The sequence below is a fragment of the Centrocercus urophasianus genome, unplaced genomic scaffold (assembly GCF_019232065.1).
Source record: "Centrocercus urophasianus isolate 14NV4802_14NV808 unplaced genomic scaffold, USGS_Curo_1.0 seq_14, whole genome shotgun sequence".
NCBI classification, from domain to species: domain Eukaryota; kingdom Metazoa; phylum Chordata; class Aves; order Galliformes; family Phasianidae; genus Centrocercus; species Centrocercus urophasianus.
In genome coordinates, this window is record NW_024884586.1 from 17,837,888 (window position 1) to 17,859,324 (window position 21,437).

General features: G+C 38.1%; 1 protein-coding gene across 1 annotated transcript in view; it reads left to right on the forward strand.

Moving 5' to 3' along the window:
- The window catches only part of RTF1 (RTF1 homolog, Paf1/RNA polymerase II complex component), a 28,573-nt gene extending 8,122 nt beyond the window's left edge, over nt 1-20,451 (forward strand). The window contains exons 3-18 of the mRNA XM_042814477.1: nt 2,040-2,187; nt 3,917-4,121; nt 6,599-6,713; nt 8,244-8,355; nt 9,189-9,324; nt 9,761-9,938; nt 10,892-10,974; nt 11,967-12,054; nt 12,140-12,247; nt 12,799-12,876; nt 14,040-14,161; nt 14,542-14,599; nt 15,165-15,242; nt 16,326-16,421; nt 16,713-16,824; nt 17,575-20,451. Coding sequence (XP_042670411.1) covers nt 2,040-2,187; nt 3,917-4,121; nt 6,599-6,713; nt 8,244-8,355; nt 9,189-9,324; nt 9,761-9,938; nt 10,892-10,974; nt 11,967-12,054; nt 12,140-12,247; nt 12,799-12,876; nt 14,040-14,161; nt 14,542-14,599; nt 15,165-15,242; nt 16,326-16,421; nt 16,713-16,824; nt 17,575-17,681 — 1,824 coding nt within the window. The 3' untranslated portion in view covers nt 17,682-20,451. The remainder of the gene's footprint in view (nt 1-2,039; nt 2,188-3,916; nt 4,122-6,598; nt 6,714-8,243; nt 8,356-9,188; nt 9,325-9,760; nt 9,939-10,891; nt 10,975-11,966; nt 12,055-12,139; nt 12,248-12,798; nt 12,877-14,039; nt 14,162-14,541; nt 14,600-15,164; nt 15,243-16,325; nt 16,422-16,712; nt 16,825-17,574) is intronic.
- Nucleotides 20,452-21,437: the final 986 nt, after the last annotated feature.

Below are 21,437 nucleotides of genomic sequence, written 5' to 3' on the forward strand. Positions count from 1 at the left end.
GATATTGCATGGGAAGTGTTGGCTGGAGCTGCCTGCTTTGAGCGAGGGAAAGGGAAACTGGAGGAGCTGCAATGAAGGACAGATTTTTGGAAGCTATGGTTCTATGTCTGAGATGGAGGGAAGGGAAGCAAAGCAAACAAATTCTGGTGACTGTATCTGGATGTGTGTTTTTACTTAATGCTAGCTGTGAACATGTGTTTCCCTTTCTGATCTCTGCAGATGTGCTAGAATAGGAGGAAGGGGCTGGAGACTTCAGTTTGGGCTGTGAGTTGCCAAGCCTTTCATGGCTTTCCAGTAGTGCTTTTCTATTTCTTTTTCTTGGGCTTGGATGACCAGGATAATTAGTGGCAATATACTGGTAAAGTTAGGCAGCAGCACTGTGACACTGAACAAGTAGAGCTTCGATATGGGAACCGGTAAAGTTGTAAACACAAGCTCAGGCTGATGCAAAATTAGATGCTTTCTGTGCAGCTTCTCACCTGTCCTGTGATGCAAAAGAGATTGAGGCATGGGTTGCAATCCAAGGCTCACCACTAGGTAGCTGTTCTTACCCCTCAGAAAAGAGAATTTCTGCCTGACCTTTGTCAGATAAATTTGAATGCGTCGCTGACACTTAAAAGTGATGTTGAAGTAAACACTAATGTGGAAGGTACAAGGATGGTTGTGACTTCAATCAAAAGGTGGGAAATTTTAAGGATACTGATAGATGAGGTAGTAGCCTCTGACTACTTGGTTGAAGTCCATTTGGAGATGTTTGGTATACTCTAAAAGATGTGGAAGTGGAGGTCAGATTTGATGAAGAAGCCTGAAATGTGTGTGCACTGAAGATTAAATGTAAATACATATACTTATGAATATATATAGTTTAGTTGAAAAAAATCTATAGTCTTCCATATAAGATCTCTGTTAAGCATTGTTTTGCATGCTTTTGTCATCGCTTGCTTCCTTTTTGAGGGGGAATAGATGGCATGCTTGAGCTGTTGATTTGCATGAGTGGTGAGGGCAGCATACAGCTATGAAGAAGATAACGTTCTAAATATATTTATTTAGAAACAAACCATTTTATTTCTGAAGAGAGAATCTGCAGAAATTCTAGGAGATGCAGCATGTTGCAGAACGCTGTAAAGCCTTAAAATCTTCTTGTCAATCACACACACCATCCTTGTCAATTCTGTTCCCTTCTGGCTTTACCCACATGGTTGGGACCAGGGAAAAAAAGTAGTAAGAAGTCACACTAAGGTAAATACTGTCTCTTCTCTTGAGAGTCTAGTGCTTGAAGTTGATGCTTATGTATATGTGGTGGCATAGACCCCAAACTTAGAAACTGCAGCCTAAAGTGAAGATATGGTGCTAAGACAAAGTTAAAATTAAGCCTAGACATTTTTTTTTCTTTTGTGATTCTGATGTGGTTCCGACTTGTGCACTATATGTAAGGTGCAGAAGGTGGCACTACTGTCTAAGAATGAGTGTGCTGTTGGTTTGTTGGCATAAAAATACACAGGTACTGCAAACTCTTGGCAAAACTGAGCTATCCATAAGCCTCAGGTAATGAGCGTTCCTTTGTGAAATCTAAAATTTGTTCTTGAACAAACTAGTTTCAGAGATGCATCTGTTGCTTCTTCTGTTTAATAGTAGTAAGCTGATGATAACCTTTACAAATACATCTGGACACCTGTTACTTAAATTGTTTTCTTAGCTATCTATCTACAGTAATTTTTCCCCAGTGTACATGAGACTGAACTCTGAAGTGTTCATCCTATTTTAAAGGAGTGTTTTCTCAACTGTTCGATTGAAATGATAACTTTTTGCCTTTAATAGATAAAAGAAAAAAGCTACCATAAAATGCTTTCATTTACTGAGTTACCTACTGATTTTTTTGTTTTTCCCTCTTCCCACCCACCCTTTGTATGATTGATTTGCTGCTGTCAGATACTGGACGTTTTCCCAATCATTTTCCCTCCAGTGTTTTGAGGAGGGATGGAGAAGGGAGGAGCAGTGTTCCTGCATTATGATCCCTTCCTTGTTTTTTTTCCTTACAGTGGACCGTTGGAGGTTCTAAAAACAAAAAAAAGGGAAAGGCGGGTAAGGCAGAGAAGAAAGGAGCCATGAAGAAACAGATGAACAAAGCTGCCTCTTCAGGCAGCTCAGATAAAGACAGCTCAGCTGAGAGCTCAGCACCTGAAGAGGGTAAGATAATACCTGTCCATCTCCATACAGCATGTACTTACAGCAGAATGCCAAGTGAAGTTGCATCTTTGGGTATACTGTAAAGTAAAGCTAAATGGTGATGTTAAAGACTACTTGAGAGAGCTTTTTTCTATGTTACTGGCAGACCGAGTGGCTTCAACTTGCCATAGTTTCAGGCAATTTGTATTTATAATGTGTTTTTACTGTAATTCAACATGGCGTGGCTGTAGGCATTCCACTGGAAATGCACCACTCAATATTGCTTCAGTTGGAGAATGTATGACATAATTATTTGACTTTCTTCTGGAAAGCACCCTTCTTCCTTCCATCTGTAGTTTGGGTAGCATTTACTTTTATTCCAGTTGGTGTATTTTGCCTTCACAGAATTATTGTGACAATAAAGAGAATGAATGTAACAATAAATAATTAAGGAGGAACTTTTTTACTGTGAGAGTGATGGAGCACTGGAATGGGCTGCCCAGAGAGGTTGCTCAGTCTCCTTTTTTGGAGATATTCAAGATGTGTCTGGACACCTACCTGTGGAACTGCTGTAGGGAGCCTGCTTTATCAAAGGGTTGGATTCAATGATCTGTAGAGGTCCCTTCCAACTCCTACAATTCCATGATTCTGTAATGCAAGCAGAAGCTTATCTTATGTGTTTGCCCTGAATCAGATGTTTTGCACATTTACACTTAAATTAGTCACAATTTTAATTCTTAACTTTGTCAGGTTTTTTTTTGTTGTTGTTTTTTGTTTTTTTTTTTTTAACTTTACTACTGACTGTTTCTACACTGGGCAGACTTCTTGTGTTCTTTCCTGTTTTTGTCATCTCTGTGAAGATTTGCAGGTGATTAGTTACAACTTCAGTTAATACTAAAAGTCAAAGTTAAGAAAGCATTTGAAGAAACTTACAGATTTAGGTACGTTAAGCATTGTGGAGACAGTCCAAAGCATGAAGTGACAGAACCTGTACCTATAAGCACATACAAACCAAGGCTTGTAAGTTAGTAAGGTTGTGAAGCTGGAAATTTCCAGGAATACTGAGGGTTGGCTGACGCTGGAATAAAGAATTCTAGTATCTGTTTGCTTTTGGATTTTGGTGTAATGTGATTGATTAGATGAGATAGTCACAGCACTGGATCAAGTTCAAAGGTAGTGTTACCCAGTATTGTTGGGGATTCAGCTGTTCCCTAAGCCCAGGTGTAATTGAGGGTACTTATTGCTGTAATGCAGCTTGCTTTGCGACTTTGACAGTTCCAAGGGTAGTGTGCTTTAATTCCGTCTTGTGATGTAGCAGTGCCTACAGTTGCAGTCTTCGAGTGACCATTTTTGGTTACTTCACTTGCTGTAATAAGGAATATTGATAGTGGCTCATAGTGGCATTTGAGGTGTGAACACACACAGGTGTTATGGATGTTTAGGAAACTTCCAAGTAATGTAAGCATGTAGGCATAGAAATCTAACCGTAAGACCCAAACACTAATCGAAAGGGCTCCTAAGATTTTCTTGTTCTGCAAAGAATTTTACCTATGATGCATCTTGTTCATACACAGTGCTACTTGTTTCCTCATTTTTTGCAGTATGTGCATCTTCCTATATTAAAATACTTAGTGGGTTTTGGTTTTATTACATGCAGACTTTTCATATATATGCCCTCTGCTAACACGCTACATTGAAGTGGTTGGGCTTTGCCCCAGCTGAATTTTACTGCCTTGTGATTTTGTTTTAGGAGAAGTGTCTGACTCGGAAAGCAACAGCTCCTCATCTAGCTCAGATTCAGATTCTTCATCTGAAGATGAGGAATTCCATGATGGCTATGGAGAAGACCTTATGGGAGATGAAGAAGACCGGGCTCGACTGGAACAAATGACAGAAAAGGAGAGAGAACAGGAGCTGTTTAATCGGATAGAGAAGAGAGAAGTGCTAAAGAGAAGGTAAATTTAGACTGTTGATATTTGATAGCATGTTTATACAGGCTGTTGTATAAACAGCACTGAGTTAAATCCTCTGCAATGCACCGTTCAGTTAGACTGTTGAAATTAAATCCTACACATAAACAGTGATGTATAACATATCCTACATATTTCATATTGTGTGAACTGTTTATTTTCTCATTTATATGAGTAAACGTTATGGAACTTTAAGTTGCTGTTTCTGTGACTTGCAGGTAACTTACGTTGTTTGTTTAAAACACTGGATAATAATAATTTTAAAAAAATGAGAAGAGGGAATAGCTAGACAGTCCAGCAGATTGCAAGTAATTAAGTCTAACTCTTGCATAGTGTCAAACTGAAAAGCAGAGAACCCTTCTGTGTGTTCCCATGAAATTGTTATTCCCTCTGTTATTTTTTCATAGATACCATTGTATAGGAAACTGAGATCAAAGTGTTCCAGTGCTTTAAGATTAATATTCTCCAGCTTGATCTTTCTTTACGGATATTTTTTCTGTATTCTTAATTTGGACTTTTCTGTGTGGAGGCTGCGTCGACTGTGCTCTCATGTCTGAAGTCTAGGCATTTAGCACTCTAAAGCAGGTTAAGTTTCATGACAGATTTTTGTGTGAATTGTCCTTAAAGCTTGTTTAAAGCATACAGCAGAAATTTGCGTGTTCTTGAAAAAGGTTGGTTTCTGCAAGTTTCATAGCTGCTGAATGTGTGCGGTTATCCCTGTGTGCTGCTTTAAGCATAGATGACAGCCATTAGGATTACTTCCTCATATGTCTTTCCTGTACTGACTGTCATATGCTGCTACTTTAGAAAATGAGAAAGAATAAAGTTCCATAGAGCTTCGTCAGTTTTTTCAAAAAGCAATAGTGAAGCACAGAGCAGAACTACAGGTTGCCTCTGTGGGTATAAAGCTTGTTGGGGGTTTAGTAGAAGGGAGGGGCGTTGAGATATAGACGAGTGGTTTTGGACGTGTCATTTTCCAGGGTTCATTTGTGGATTTCTGCCTTAGCTGTTCTGGTGTTATTCGTTGCTGTAATGCTTTACTGTCAGGCAGCTTCCTTGTAGGTTGTTCACTTGTTTTCTCCACCTATGTAACAAAAGATTTGGTGTATGTGGGGCACGTTTTCTTCATTTTCTTCCCTATTCAGTGACTCTTCTATTGTTTGCTGAGAAATTCCTCTAGAGGACGGACACTATCGTGTGAATCAAATCAATACAATCAGCTATCTAGTTATCCTAGAGCACTGACTGAATGTGCTTCTTAATACTACTTGCTGTGTCTTTTCTTGTCCACTACCCTCCTCAAACAGATCAAAATGGGAGAAAGGTTAGGCTTAGATCAGGTAGAAGGCCACCATTTTTCTGGATTTAATTCATAGTTTGTTTTTTTTTATAACTGAATATCTTTCTTTTTAAGTAATCACATGAAAATACTTGATACAAACTAGCAAAAGAATTTAAGCTCGAGTTTCTGATACAATCTTAAACGAGTTTGTCCTGTTCAGTGGAAGGGGTTGGCAGGTAGAGCTAAGAGGTGGTTGTGGGAGGGATAGTTACTTAACTTCTTGTGGTAAGTTGAATTGTTCAGAATGTTGTCTGTATCTTTTGCTAAATCTTTGGAGTTGACAGCAAACAGGGCATGTGACACAATGCCTGTGTCCACTGTGTTATGCTTTGTTTTAAAGGTGAAATGTGCCATATGGATAAAGCATTTTAAATTTCAGTTGCTGTAAGCTTTTGCTTATTAATCCACATGCACACTTTGCTAAAGCAGTGACCAGTGTGTGCTGCAGTGGAATCTGCCACAGGATGGTTCCAGCAGAATTGACTTTTCTGAGCACGGTGGCTAAAAATGAGATTTCAGGATAATGTGTTTAGGGAAGGTCAAAATAGAAGCGGTGAATCAAAAAATGCCTGCGTCTGATGGAATGTGCTGTAGCAGGTGACTTGCTGTGACTTCTCTTTCTTACAGACGTGAGTTCAGGTAGACGGGCTGAGTTTCAGCAGGAAGAAGTTAGCATGGTGGTGGCTTAAAAGAACCAAGTTTTTTTGCTGTTAAGGTTCAAGTTATGTGTAAAAGCCAATTTATTTTTACAGCTGAAGGCAGCACGCAATGGTCGCTATTCTGGCAAAGATTAAGCTGACATAAGGGTAGGGTTCTTGGGAGAAACTATTAGTATGTGGTCTCCCCACCCCTTTAGGTAGCTCTCATCTTCTGTAAGCCTGAACTTTATTGTGCTCAGCTTCTCCTTGTCTTATTTTTCTTGGGGAAGAGAGGATGGGAGGGGAGCAAGACCCACCAGTGTTGTGGGGCAGAGTTAAGGGGTTAATTATCTTAGGCCAAGCAGTGCAAACGTTTCTTGAAGTTTACTGACCACTTAAACTGAGATAGCAATGTAATGGTACTTGGCTCACTTGAGAAGGGAGCATTCTTTCATGCGCTCTTTCTTTCAAATATGTAATAGATTTGAAATCAAGAAAAAACTGAAAACGGCAAAAAAGAAAGAAAAGAAGGAGAAAAAGAAAAAGCAAGAGGAAGAGCAGGAGAAGAAAAAACTCACACAGATCCAAGAATCCCAGGTAGGAAATGAAATGTATCTTAGTAACTGATTCTTTTTTCCTTGGCAACAGGAGATGGGATGCTGTTTCTCCCTGCCCCTGACATTTTTCCCTTAAAAATGTCAAACAGCACAGTAAGCAGGTCAGGATTTGGTTCATTTCAATGCTTAAGCTATCTTTACCCTTTCAAGTTCATTTAAAAAGAGACTGACATCTTTGCTGAGGGGTGCACTGATAACTCCTTTCAATGAAAAATGCAAAATAAAGAACGAGTTGTGGCTACACATAGAGTTCCTGTGACAAGGCTTGTCATTCAGTCTGGAATTCTTATATGCTGCCTTCTTACAAATTAAAGTTTGAGAGAGCCAGAAACTACTCAGCTTTTTACATTGTGTGAAGGAATAGCTTGAATTCTAGGAGAAACACAAGTTGTTTTTTTGTTTGTTTTTTTCTTTTTCGTATCTCCAGGAGAAAGAGGGCAATGCCATTTCTTGTGTGTGTGAGTGAAGCCTGTGTAACTGAATTATAGTTTCAGATGGCTGAATTGTTAGGTTGAGAGCCTGCCTTTAATTTAGAAGTCTGGGCAGTTAGCTTCCCAGAATGTGATGAAATTAATCTTGCTTAACGCCATCTGTGAATCGTTGTTTGTTTACTCTTGTAGTTTCTTGCCTCCTCTGTGCAGAAGGATGTATTCAGAGGGGGCAGTTCAGCCTACATTCTTTTTCTAGTGAAATAGATGTTTACCACCTACATTAAGTTGGGTGAGATGAATTTTTCCCTCAGGCCCACGTGAAATTGGTTGAGTCTCATTCCCCACGCCCCTCTCAGTTCCACATATGTACTTGCATATGAATGTACTTACACATATTGTCCATATATAATATGTATGTAGATCCATATGTAGAGTGTGCTAGTGCATGCATACATACATGTACATAAAAGTGTAGCCTTCCAGAAACGCCTGACTTACTTTCAATGACCACTTGTTACATAAACTGCATTCTAATTCTAGTTAGAACCTTAGTAAGAATTAGAAGACTTCCAGCATTTTGGATTTGTATTCCTATTGCAGACTTTACACTTTATATCTGATTTTAGTAATTTATCAGCTCTCCTTGCTGCTGAAGGAAAACGAGTGTTTTGGCCTGAGAAGTAGTCTTTGAGATTAATATTTATCCCTTTTTTTTCCTTCATGACTTGTTAGTTACAGAATTTTAGTTCAGTTTTATTTCTCTAGTCTTTTTTTATCTTCTTAATGTGGAGCTTGAGATTGATGGCAGAAATGCTGAAGAATAAATGTGTTAATCGTTCTTGATACAAAGTACAAAAATCCTTTATTTTTGTATATTTACCCTTCCCTAGATTATGAAAGGACAAACTTAAAAAAAATCAACCAAACAAACAAAAAAAAAAAACCACACCACCTGATGATTTTAAAATTGAATTTGTTAATATTTTCCATTTGAAGAGTTTTTGGTCTGCAAACCATTGTTTTCATTTTAGTTCATGAATTGCTCCCCAGTGCTAAGGGATTTCTGTGCATATTTTTAGGTCACGTCACATAACAAAGAGCGACGATCAAAGCGGGATGAGAAATTAGACAAGAAATCTCAGGCAATGGAGGAACTAAAAGCAGAAAGAGAGAAAAGGAAGAACAGAACAGGTATGAAGGCTTTGTTTGTTCTGTGCTTTTTTTGCTTTCTGCGAGTGCTTCTGCCTGTTTCTAATTAACGCAGCGGTCCTACGCTTTGGATGAATGATCTGTCTGCATCTTCCTTGGTCTTTTGACCAGTATAATGACCTAGAAAATTATTTGATACTTCTTAACTCTTTATATTTCTACTCCCCCATAAGGAATGATCTGAAAACACAGCAAACTTCCCTGATATTTTACTGAATACCACTTACTAAGTAATGTCTAATTCATGTATTTGAGTCCGTTACTTCATCTCTGAATCATCCAAACCGTGTTTATTGTACTTGTGCTATCTTGTCTGCATTTGCTAGTTTGTTCACTGGCAAGTCATCTTGTCCTTCTTGTCACGGACTTTTAATGCATTACTTTTTTGTTTTTCTGGTGGGTTTTAATTGTGGCTCCAAACTCCAACACGTCAGATTTTTATTTTCCATGCAAAATAAGAATAAATTGTCTGACTGTGATAGTTTTAACTTGTATATCCAGTTGTTATGCTTATCTGCTATGGCTATATGCAGTCCAGTAGGGAAGCTGAAGATAACTACAATGGAGATCTAAGTTGGCAATTAAATTACTTTGATTTCTCAGTTTGAATATATACAATGGAGTGTTTAGTTTGCTAGTAGATTTAAGCATGTGGTACTTGTATCTAATATAAAGATAACAGCTTTCCAGTTATGCTGGGTTTTTTTAGTGTTTTTTTTTTTTTTTTTTAACAATGAGATTTCAGCACAAAAAAAAATAAGCTTGATTGGAAAAACAAAACAAAACACGGCTTGCTTTTTTTCTCTCTCCTCCAGCTGAATTGCTTGCAAAAAAACAGCCATTAAAAACTAGTGAAGTATACTCTGATGATGAAGAGGAGGAAGAGGATGATAAGTCTAGTGAGAAAAGTGATCGCTCATCCAGATCCTCATCCTCGGATGAAGAAGAAGAGTAAGTAGTAAACATAGGACTACGATTATTGTGTGATGAAAAACACAGGTAATCACGTTAGGTAGATCTGTTTTAGAGAATTATGTGGGGACAGATGAGTGTGTCTAGGTGTTATCCTAATCCCAATTTACACAGTTTAGATTTTAGTCCTGTAGTTCAGCTGCTGCAGAACCTTTGCATATTAGCCAGGGAGAAAGATGTGCTGGCTTGGTGCACAAGTCTTTCTGCTTTGTGGTAGCAAAGATAATGGGTAACATTAGTCAGTTGCATTACACCTTTCTCATGAATGTTAAATTTACGTATCTACGGTCAACTAGTATATTAACCTTCTTTTCTTTTTACTAGTAATTTAAATATTTGGAACTTCTACTGCGCCTTGCTCTGATAATTATATCTTTTATTTTGTTCACTTTCCTTCTCATCTTTCCCACTTCAGGAAAGAGGAAATTCCTCCTAAATCTCAGCCAGTGTCTTTGCCTGAAGAACTGAACCGAGTACGGTTATCGCGGCACAAGCTGGAACGCTGGTGTCATATGCCTTTCTTTGCCAAGACAGTCACTGGTTGCTTTGTCCGTATTGGCATTGGAAATCATAACAGCAAACCTGTTTATCGGGTGAGTTTAGTTCCAAGGGTTTTAGCTCTTTTTGTAGTGCTGTAATACAGTATTTGCAGCTTAGTACTTCTGAGGAATCTATGATTAGGGTGATTAATGTAAAAAGGTATTTTCTAGCCAGAAAATGTAGTTGCTGCCAAAGAAATGGAGAAAAATACTTTTAAGGTAAATACCTGTGTGTTCAGGTAGGTGAAGATGTGGAAACAGTTATTGGCCTTTAAATCAAGCTGGCTGATGACATGATACATACAGATGTGTAGATGTATGTATGTATATATACAGTGTATGTGTGTGATGTGTGTGTGTATTACACGAGGGAAGGAGCACTAATGAAGCCTGTTCTTGCTGTCTTGTCTCTTCACTTGTGTAAGAAACCTGAGTTCAGGGTACTCTGACAGAGTAAGGATGAGTAAGAGTTGCTCCTTCTTCTGGAAATGTTCCCCAGTTACTGCATGATCTCAGTTCTCACATTTCAACAGCAATGTGCTTTAGAAGAGAAGATGATTTTGAACACGTATTTCTATCGTTGCTGTAACTACAACCATAGGGTGTAATAATACTGTCTAAAATTGCATTAAAATGGTCCCAGAGGAGGCTGTGTTTAGTGTGTGGATAGCTATGGTGTCATTTGGGAAATTCAATTAACCCTAGTTTAATTTAATGTAAGGGAAAATAGGAAAGGAAATGCATCATTTGGCTTGGAGGTAGACTAAGAAGATAACAGCAACCAAAAAATCCTTCTTGCCAATTTGAAGGTGATGCGTGGTGCAATGAATTCAGTACCTGATAATGGCTGCTGAAGAGTCCTGCTTGCTTTGGTCTGGTTAGAATTGTTAATGAGACTAAGGTTTTTGATATCTAGTGAAAAGACTTAAACGTGCCCAGGTATGTTAGAGGAACACACACACGAACACATTCGTTTGCATTCATTCTTTTGTTTCTTTTGTGTGCAGGTTGCTGAAATAACTGGTGTGGTAGAGACTGCAAAGGTTTACCAACTCGGTGGTACCCGGACAAACAAAGGACTGCAGTTGCGGTGAGATACAAAAATAATCCTCATCAGTTCCTGGATCAAAGTTGTTTTTATATCACGTAATGTTTCTTGCAGAGGGATGATGAGAGCCTTTCTGTATTTTTTTTTTTTTTTTCGACAATTGCTTTAGTCAAGTGTTGAGATAATCAAGTGTATTAAAGGCATGAGTGATGAGGTCTGGTTATGTGTTACAGCATAAACAGTAATTTGGAGGGAAGAAGTTGAATATAGTTTTAGATTTCTCGCTTGTCTTTACAGCCCTTCTAGGATCAGGTGAAGGTTAACAGTTACATTATAAAACATCCTGGTGAGATAGGTCAAGAAGAAATTAATCATTTGGAAGAAATGGGAAAGTATGTGGAGAATAGATGTGGGTGAAAATATGCAGTAACAGCAGAAAAAAATAGGTTTTATCTGCATCCACTGTGATATACAATAGCTGCTTATGCTACTTCAGGAGAGAACTCTGTGTTTTGATTGAAACATACATGATGGCAACTAATTTTAGGAGTGGTTAGTAGCAGGTCTCCACAGAATGTGATCTTTAAGGCTTACTGGCTCTTGACTAACCAGTGAATGAGAAATTAAACTGCAGCTGGCTTCTGCGTTTGGTACAGTTCAGTACTACTTACAGATTACTTCTACCGGTCCAAATGTGAAAGAACTTTGTTTCCCAACATCATGCCATGGGTCACCAAATAGGGGATTTGAAGTTAAGGTGTGAGATAAGTCTGTTTCCCTTTTCTACTGAGGATACTACTGTTCCCTACAGACATGTCATCAAGTATTCTTTTGCACTATTTGTTGGTACTAGTAGCTGACTGAAGCTCCTGAGCTGTGGCTGATCTTACTAAAATTAGGAATAAATAGTATGTGAGCCAGAAGAGTAGCCTTAAGTGTCTGTTCTGGGGTTTTATGAGTCAGTTTATTACCAACTAGTATAAGATTACAGCTCTGTACCTTCACAAAGGGGTGTTACGTTTTTCTTCTTGCAGGCATGGCAGTGATCAGCGTGTGTTTCGTTTGGAGTTTGTCTCAAATCAGGAATTCACTGAAAGTGAGTTTATGAAGTGGAAGGAAGCGGTAAGTTTGCCAGTCTTTAATTTCTTCTCAGCAGCCCTCTACAGCTGGTATTCTAAGTGAAAAATGAACTCTCTGTTTCATTTAGATGTTTTCTGCTGGGATGCAGTTACCCACATTAGATGAGATAAACAAGAAGGAAGTGTCCATCAAAGAAGCTCTCAACTACAAGTTTAACGATCAGGATATTGAGGAGGTAAACAGCATGTTATTGTGAGGCTATGGCAGTACTTAAAAGCGGAGTAGCAGATTAGCCTTTAGAAGCAGAATGATCATGGTATCACCTTCCTAAAAAGAAAATGAGATTTTATAACTGGATAGAGTATCTTGGTGATCCAGCTGTTTGGTTCACGTTTCTGCTTTACTTCATCTTTGTTACCTCCTCTTCAACTCGTGTTGCAGGGCTTTGAACTCCTAATCAAAGTATGGCAATGTATCTCTCAAATTATAAAAAGCTCACAGCGTGGTGATAGATGCATTTATTACAGTTCCTACAGCCTACTATTTGCTTCGTACTGACCAAATGTGATTAGCATGAGACTTTTGTAGGTCGTTAAGTGAGGGGAATGGAACTGTAACTCATTACCAAGTCACAAAATAAAAAATGCAGCAGAGAAAGAGCATGAGTAAAATATTGTGGCAGTAAGTAAATTTCTTAGATGATTCTGATCTGTTGCTTCTAGAGTACAAGTATTAAAGTAGACATTGCATACCTGCATTTCTTTGCTGTTTCTTCTGGTTTTACAGATTGTGAAAGAGAAGGAAAGGTTCAGAAAAGCCCCTCCAAATTATGCTATGAAGAAAACTCAGCTGTTAAAGGAGAAGGTGAGAGATGAGACGATGCCTGCAAGCTTAGTACAGTCTTTGATTTTGAAGAACTGGAGCTCCTCTGGATTTTGGCAGTAATCAGCTGAAAGCTCAACTTTAAGTATACAGCTAAGAGGTGGATCTCAAGATTCATTACTGAGTTCAGAATACTTAAGTAACCCAGCTTAAGCTATTGCATTCTTTCACTGAAGGCAATTGCAACAATTCTACCTGTCTCTCTTTGTGTCCTTTGAAGTTCTCAAGCTGTTCAGCTTTAGAAACTAGTTTTCCTTTTATTTTTTGTAAGCTACTCCTTAGTAACACTTGACAGTTGTTTTCAAAACTAGTGTTAAATTGCCTTTTGCTTGAGGGTAACAGTTTTTACTTTGATAATGGCCAGTGGTTTGTGTTGAAAAGAATACATTGCTGAAAGATTTACTTGCTACCAAATGGCTTTACATGTACACTTCCTGAAATGCATAGATTTAACAGTGCTGAGAAGCCAAAGCTCAGAAGACAAGTAAACAAACTGTCTTAAGTATCTCAGAAGACAGATAGAAAAAGTTGTTTTGTTTGGTACAGCCCTTTCTCAGGACATTTGCGTTTCATACAAAACCTAAGAGTTCATATTAATCATATGTTCTACGTTCTTTTGCTGAACTGCAGTGTTTGATCGTCACTTTTTACTAAGTGTGAATATATAAATTGTTAGTTTTATGGTGCAGAGGGGTGCAATTCCTTTTTGTTATCACCAGATGGCATAATAAGCTGTTTTTCTTCATTCTGCTCTCCAGCTTGCTAAAACAAGTGGCAACTCACAATTGCAGAAATAGTGTCTTTTCTTGAGCTGTCAAATAGCAATGATAAAACTTACTCAAACGTGTAGCTTAAATCATGTAACTTGAATCAAGTAGCTGACTGGTCCTATTGGTGCTGAGTCTGGCATTCCTAAGTAATCTTTAGTTCACAGAATTTTTCAGAATGAGAAATCCAGTTTTGTTTTAAGCTGCAACGGGGAGTTTAGCTCTCTGCTGTGTTCTCATTATATGTGGTTAGGACATTTGGAATTGAATAGGGTTTGCTGGCTCATTATTGGGTCTATCCCTCATTTCTTTGACTAGTTCTGTGGTTTAAAAAAAAAAAAAAAAGGTAGTGCTTAATAAGTTATTGTTTGGTTGAAGGCCATGGCAGAGGACTTGGGGGACCAAGATAAGGCCAAACAGATTCAAGATCAGCTAAATGAACTTGAGGAGAGAGCAGAGGCCCTGGATCGTCAACGAACAAAAAACATTTCTGCCATCAGGTAGGAAACTGATATTGGGCACTTTCTCTATTTTGGTTGATGCTATTTTAGGAAGAGTGGTGAAATCAATTAAATCAGCAGTGTTTTAACTGTAAGTCTTTGTTTCTTTGTTGTATGGATTGCATAGTGATGGCTCTGCTAATATTTGCCTGCTGATATTCGCCTCCGCTTCCTTGTATGTGTCATTCAGTTAAAAATGTCAAAAGCAGAAACTCTTTATGTAACCCTGGTAGCAGTTGCATTCCAATAAGAGTAATCGGTGGTCAGATGAAGATGCAAGAATGCTGACAGGCTTTTTATTGTGTAAGAGTTGATAAATGACAGTCATTTTCTTTTTCTTTATCCCTTCCTTCTTTTTTTTTTTTCCCCTTTTTCTGCAGTTACATCAACCAACGAAATAGAGAGTGGAATATTGTTGAGTCTGAGAAGGCTCTTGTGGTAAATAATGCCAAATTAATACTTCTGTGTATATAGAGATGAAATGATGCAGAGCAAGATAATTGCATGATGAAGTTGCTCTTTTTTTAATGATTTTATAAAACTTTTAAATAGGCAAGTGATACGATTTTATTTTTTTCAAGTGTATTGCTTTGCTTTTGACCAATTCAGTCAGGAGATTCCTGACTGTAGTAGTAATGTAATACGTTTTATAAGGCAAAGATATCAGAAAGGAGACTTTGAAGAAGAAAATAGTATTGAATTCTCTGTGGTGACACTTTTAAGAAAAGTTAAGCTTCTTAACAAATGCTAAAGCCTCAGTTACCCTTAGGGTTGTTGTGTGGGTGTTTTCTGTTGTATTCAGTAAGGGCAGTTTTGACTTGTAAAATATGGGGCGGTGGGTGTTTAAAAAAATCTTTCTTGTCTGTAATACTGTTTTTTCTATGACCTTGGTATTGTGTGTACCTGGTGTGTGTGTGTGTGTGTGTGCATGGTTGGGGTGCTGTGGGAAGATTTACAAGGATGTAAGCAGCTAACTGCAAAATGGTGTGCCTTTTTTGTTCAGGCTGAAAGTCACAGCATGAAAAACCAGCAAATGGACCCCTTTACTAGGCGGCAGTGCAAGCCCACAATAGTGTCTAATGTAAGTATAATGTTGAAGTTCATCTGGGGCAATTTGCAGAGCAGCAGAAAACAATACAATGGAGAGAGTAGGAAGGAAAATGTTGCTTGTACTTGTGCCTAACTGTGCCATCTGCTATTAAAATACCGGGTGCCAGGATGAGATGTAATTGAGATTCTAACCTTACTCTCCCCCAAAAGGGGAAAAAAGTGCCCCCTCCCCCAACACAGAGGATGTAAATTATGTGGGCACATGGAAAAGCAACTGTGTATTTTTTTTAGTGAATTCTAACACATAGAAATACTGTGTATTTAGTTAGCTTTAGGAAGGCAGTTTACTTTAGGTGCTGGTTTTGCTTCAAATTAGTTGAGATCATCTTTAAAGATTTGTGAAAGGGGGCCCCAGACTACTTGGGCCTGTGATGTAAAGCAGTTTAACACAGAATTCCATTGTGATAGTGGCAAAAACTGCTACTGCCATCTATAGATACATAAGTGATGGATAATGAAGCTGGAGGATCACCTCTTACCTGTAAGTGATAAAACTTTGAAGCCTATTCTGAAATGCCACCAGTACCATTTTTTAAATTACTTTTTTTTTCTCTCAGGTAAAGTTGGCACTGTCAGTCTCCACAGATTAGCAAAGCAGAAAAGGGATTTTATTGTGGAAATTGAGCTAAATGATTATTTATTAAATGATTATTTATTGAAAGGTAGAATCATAATTGAGTAAAATTGTTATACTAGACAATCATTATCATGTAAAGAAAATAGTCTTGTAACAGTTTCTTCTCTAGTGCAGTATTTTAGCCAGAACTGAAAGATAAAAGCAAGTACATCTGAGGGTAGTGTTAAGTCTAGTCACAGGAGCAAATCACAACAACAAAAAAGATAGTGTAATCTTAAAGAAGGACTTTCTGACGGATAACTTTTAGTTTAATGCATTACATAGCTATCAGAATGACTTTAATTGTCTTCGAAATCCTGAAGATCAGACTAACTGATCCCCATTCTCTGTTGGTTTTGTATGAATGAGCGTGAGCATTGTCTTTAAAAAAAAAAAATGGCCACCAATTTAAATGCAGTGTTTTATTTTCCCCTGCAGTCCCGAGATCCTGCTGTCCAGGCTGCTATTCTTGCCCAGCTAAATGCAAAATATGGATCTGGTGTATTACCAGATGCTCCAAAGGACATGAGTAAGGCAAGTTTCCCATTTTGCTTCTGTTATGTTTCCTCCCACTGTCACCATTTTGCTCTAGAAGCTTATGACTAAAACTAAATAGGCATTTTTCAGTTCTAGAAATAAGTATTGTGTGAAGCATTATTGTAGAAAAAGAACAGCTTTTTCTGCCGTGGAGAAATAAAGTTAACTTTGTTTAGCAATAACAGCTGAACTAAATATGTTTGTGATTAAGTGAAGGGAAAAAGTATTCTTATCTCTGACCTTTGTCTGTACAGATGTGGGTTGGATATTTACATATTCTTCTTTCAGGGTCAAGGGAAGGATAAAGATGTGAACTCTAAATCAGCCAGTGACCTCTCAGAAGATCTTTTCAAAGTCCATGACTTCGATGTAAAGATTGATCTTCAGGTTCCCAGTTCTGGTAAGTGTTTCAGTTGAGTCTGGGGCAATGATTGCTGTTTGGTACGATTGTAGAGGGATATGATAGAAGAGCTCACTTCTTCCAGAACAGTTCTTTCAGAGTCAGTCATGGGCTTTTGAAAATGAGAGCAAGCACTCTGTGTTTGTCTTCTTGTGAAGTGTCTCACATTGAGGAAGTGTGAACATGTGCTAGTGATATTTGCTGAGGAAGAGGTGTACTGTGTTGCACTGAAAGTATGTATGTCCTTGTTCCATCTACAAAGAAAAGGAGGTAATATGAGAGTTTTCTGATTCATTCTTCTAATCTACAGTGTTTGTGTCTCACATAGTTCTTGAGGAACAGATGTGAATGTTGTATTTAATAAATCATGATATCTACCTTTATACTTGCTCTATGAATTTGTGGAGTCACTTTTTGAAGCCTGATAAGCCCGTACTGTCCTGTTCCATAACCTGCATATGCACTCTGTGGAAAAAAGTATTGATTTATGAACCTGCTGTTCTATAAAGTTGCTGTTTGCTGTCTTTGCTATTGCAGATGACGTTAAAGCCAAATTGCATGTGCTTTATCTTTGAAGATAAGCAGTAAGATGGCTGTATTCTTAATTTTTAACCTGATGTATTCCAGAAAAGCCAAATACGCTTTGGTGGTGGTTTTTGTTAGCAAAAACAAGTAGTAAAATTCTGTTTTGTTTTGTTTTGTTTTGTTTCTCTTGTATTTTGGTCCTCACTCTTCCCTTGTCCCCAACAGAATCAAAGGCACTGGCTATCACCTCCAAGGCTCCACCAGCAAAAGATGGTGCTCCTCGGAGATCATTGAATTTGGAGGACTACAAAAAGAGGCGGGGGCTTATTTGAGCATGCCCGCTCTGCTGCTTCTGATCCTGCATGCTCCATGATGATGTCCTACCTTTTCTTCTTCCCCTTTCAGTTCTCCCTTCTGGGTTGGAGCAGCAATGGAGCTGGGAAGAGACTCTTTAAAACTGCCAGTCATCTGTAACATAAACCATTCAACTATTTACTGTATAGACCTCCCTTCTTGCCCTTTCTTCCTGCCCCCCTCACAAATGTGGATCTGTGCTATTTGGGGTCTTCCCATTTCTTTTAGTTTGAGTTCTGTTTTTATTTTGTTGATGCAGCTCGTTGGTCCACTCTGTGTTCAGTATTAGCCTGAGGTGTGGATTTCTGTAGGGATCTCTTTTGGTGGTTGCAGAATCAGCACTTGGTGATCTCCCCTTACATACCACCACAGGCACGGTGAATAAACATTGGCGCAAGACCTTTGTGGCTGGAAGGTCACCTGCACTTTCTTCTTCCTCCTCCTCCTTCATTCTAGCTTTGGAGAAGGGAATCTTCAAAAACTGGCTTAGGTTCAAAGTGTAAATTTTTTTGGGAGGGTTGTGTGACTTTTTTTCAGGTGTTTTTTTTATCATTTTTAAGCTGCAGTACTATTTGTATCAGTCTGTCACAGTTCTTTACGGCTGTTTTGAATTTCTACCAGCTGTACTTGAGCATCTGAAATTGCAAGAAAGAAACTCATTAAATGTGATTCTTCTTACTAAAACGGCTTGGCTGATATAGCTGTTTAACTTCATGTTCTCTTCTTTATTTACGCTTAATTGATGAGAGAGGTACACGGCTCTTGATGTTGGACTTGTCATCTGTAGCACATCCGGAGTCTCCAGCTTTACTTAGTGAAGTAGCTCTTTCTGGGGTGTCCCTGGGGTGCTCATTGGTTGGGCTTTATTTTTTCTCCCAGCCTCCAGTATCATGTATCTGTTGAGTCATCACGTCTTCATTGGGGTCTAGCTCACATTTGTTTCTTGCCTTGTGAACCATATAAACTGGGCTTCTATGAAACAAACATAAAAGATTAAGAAATAAAATCACTTTGTGTGAAAGGGGAAGGACGCAGTAAGGACACAGTAGAAAGGTCAGCAGGTAATATGTGAGAGGTAGCTGATGCATATTTTTCTTAAGAGATCTGGTACAAGTGAAGTGCAACACTAGCACAAGAATTGTATGGCTTTATGGAATATTTGACTGGACACAAGATGACAGCTCAATTATCACTCAGGTGTTTTAAAAAAAAAAAAAAAATCGAAGTGTAAATAAGTTACATTTAACAAAGAGCTTTTCCAAACAAGATGCAACTGAATATATGGAGCTAAGAACTAAATTAAAAGAGAATTAGAAATCTAAAAGGTTAGAGGCCCTCGTTCAGGTAATCGTGGAAGCACGTGCTTGTTCCTACCCAGGCCAGTACGTATATGCTAATTTAAGCACTGAACTGGATAGGAATGTTTCTGGGGACCCCAAAGAGGGAAAATGCTGATGCTCTCTTTGTGTCAGAGCATTACTATTTTTCTGACATCATACTCTGGTTATGTTTAAACCTGTGTGTGATACTACCTTCTTGTTGGATTCTTAATGAAACTTTAATCTAGTTCTTATTTAACTTTCTCTTATTCCTTTTTAATGGTAGCTTTAAAGAAACATCATGTAATTGTGTGCAGATTGATACTATGAACTGTGTATAAAAAGAAAATCAACATATGAAGCAGCTATAATCTACCATGTAAAGAAATAATTAGGGATATTTCAGTACTTATTTACTGAATAGTCCATAATTCTAGGACAAATGGATTATTCTGTAAATATGTAATCATAGACTGCTTTATTTGATGGCCTTTTCTAGCAGCTTCTCTGGAGTTGTTGTAGGCTCTCACATATATGTACTTTTAACTTTTTTAAGAGTGGATTTATGGAATCTACCACAATAACTTCATAGGAGACATCGTAATTCACTGTGTAGATATGCATTTGATATGATTTTGTTTTTTCAACAGCTTCAATGATGTTAACGATTTGTAATAAAAAGAAAATCAAAACTTATTTTGCAGTAGCCAGTTTTCAAAATAATCGCTCTCCAATGCTTTGCAGAAATAATTGCAAAATCAAGCAGCCCAAAACTTGATTTTCACATGGCAGTGCCTCAGCGCTTGGGTTCAATGGAAAGTGGTCTCTGGAGGTCGAGTTAATTCAAATTCAGTATTTTTAACGTGCTTGCCTTTGACTCATGGGTATTAGCAAGTGTCCGCACTCGGTGCTAATGTGAGTAGGCTGTACTGCAGTAAAAATGTCAAGACCTATACAGTGTTGCAAGAAACTTCTAGTGGAGATGACCAAAATGGGAGATGCAGTGAGTTTAGAATGCAGAACTGAATGATGGACAGTGTCCTGTTTATCTGCAACTATCGAACTGCCACCTACCCTCTTAAAGTCTCTGGATTCTGCTGAAATACTGGATTGGTTTTTGTTTTTGTTTGTTTGTTTTGGTTTTCTTTTTTCTTTTTTTTTTTTTTTTTTTTTGAGAGAGAGAGAGAGGAAACAGTAAATTATCATGCAAACCTCTTACATTGAGAATACATCAAGAAAGTACTCTGAATAGTTACAGAACTGTGTATGAAAGCTGTAATCTTTTTTCCTTTAAGTGCATGTAAAGGTGAGTGACTATATCTCCCACTCATTAGGGAGAGACTTGTTTGCTCTGTTTCATTGGTGTCCTAGCATATAGTTCATTACAATTGTACAGACTTCTATAAATAAACTTGGTTTGTTGGTTTAATAAGGTTGATTATGTTTATCCCTTGATCTGAAGTGCAAAGAGTTTTCTATCTGTGGAAGTTTGTTTTTTCAGAAACTTACACTTCATTTATCAGTCTAGAAATCTAAAAAATAGAATACTAACACTGTAAAATAATTAATGAAAAATAAGGCCTTTTTTTTTTGCAAGAGAAGCTGTGGTCTACTGGATCACTCTCTACTCTTCTTACCACTAGAATCAAATGGAACCTGTTGGAAGGCCAGTTCATTTGCATCTCTCTTGTGTTTCATTAAAAACACAAATTCCACTTGTCTCATGACTATAAAGGCTACTTTTGTAGTCCAAGCTGCTAAAGCATTCGTCTCCTGAATGAGACAGAGTGAGGCTCCTCTCAGAGCTGTGGCGGACTTGATTATCTTCCTTGTTGCACTTGGAATAACAAAATAGGTTTCCCTCCTTAGGTTGTTTGTTTGTTTGTTTGTTTTTAATTAGTGTGCTTCCAAGCATATGTGCAAAATCACAGATCTTAAAGGAATCTTATCAAGTGATCTTGAGGATGGGTTGATAGTTTTCAACTGGCTATGGGAAGGAGAGTCAAAGGAAAAAAATGAGATGTGCTGGTGCTTCTTGAAGGACTAGCTATGAGAAAGTGAGATCTGAAAACTTAAGGGTTTACAGGAATTAAGGTTACACATGCTGGGGGATAAAAGGACACATGGAGGTCAACTCAAACTTTCACTGGCATCTTTGTTCCTTCCCCATTGAAACTAGAAGAAAATCGTGTCCAGACTACTTTAAGCTTTGAATTTTGGGGTTCTTAATTGTGGGAATTAAGTACTTTAGTACTTAAAATACTGATATAAATGCAGCACAGTAACTTAGCCTCTCAGAGGGAGATGTTTAGCAGCCAAATAAGCGGGTCATTTCTCTTTTGATTTTAGCTGGAACGCTTAAGTCCTAAGTGGCTCTATATCACCACCATCGCCATTCTAGATGCTAGACCTCCT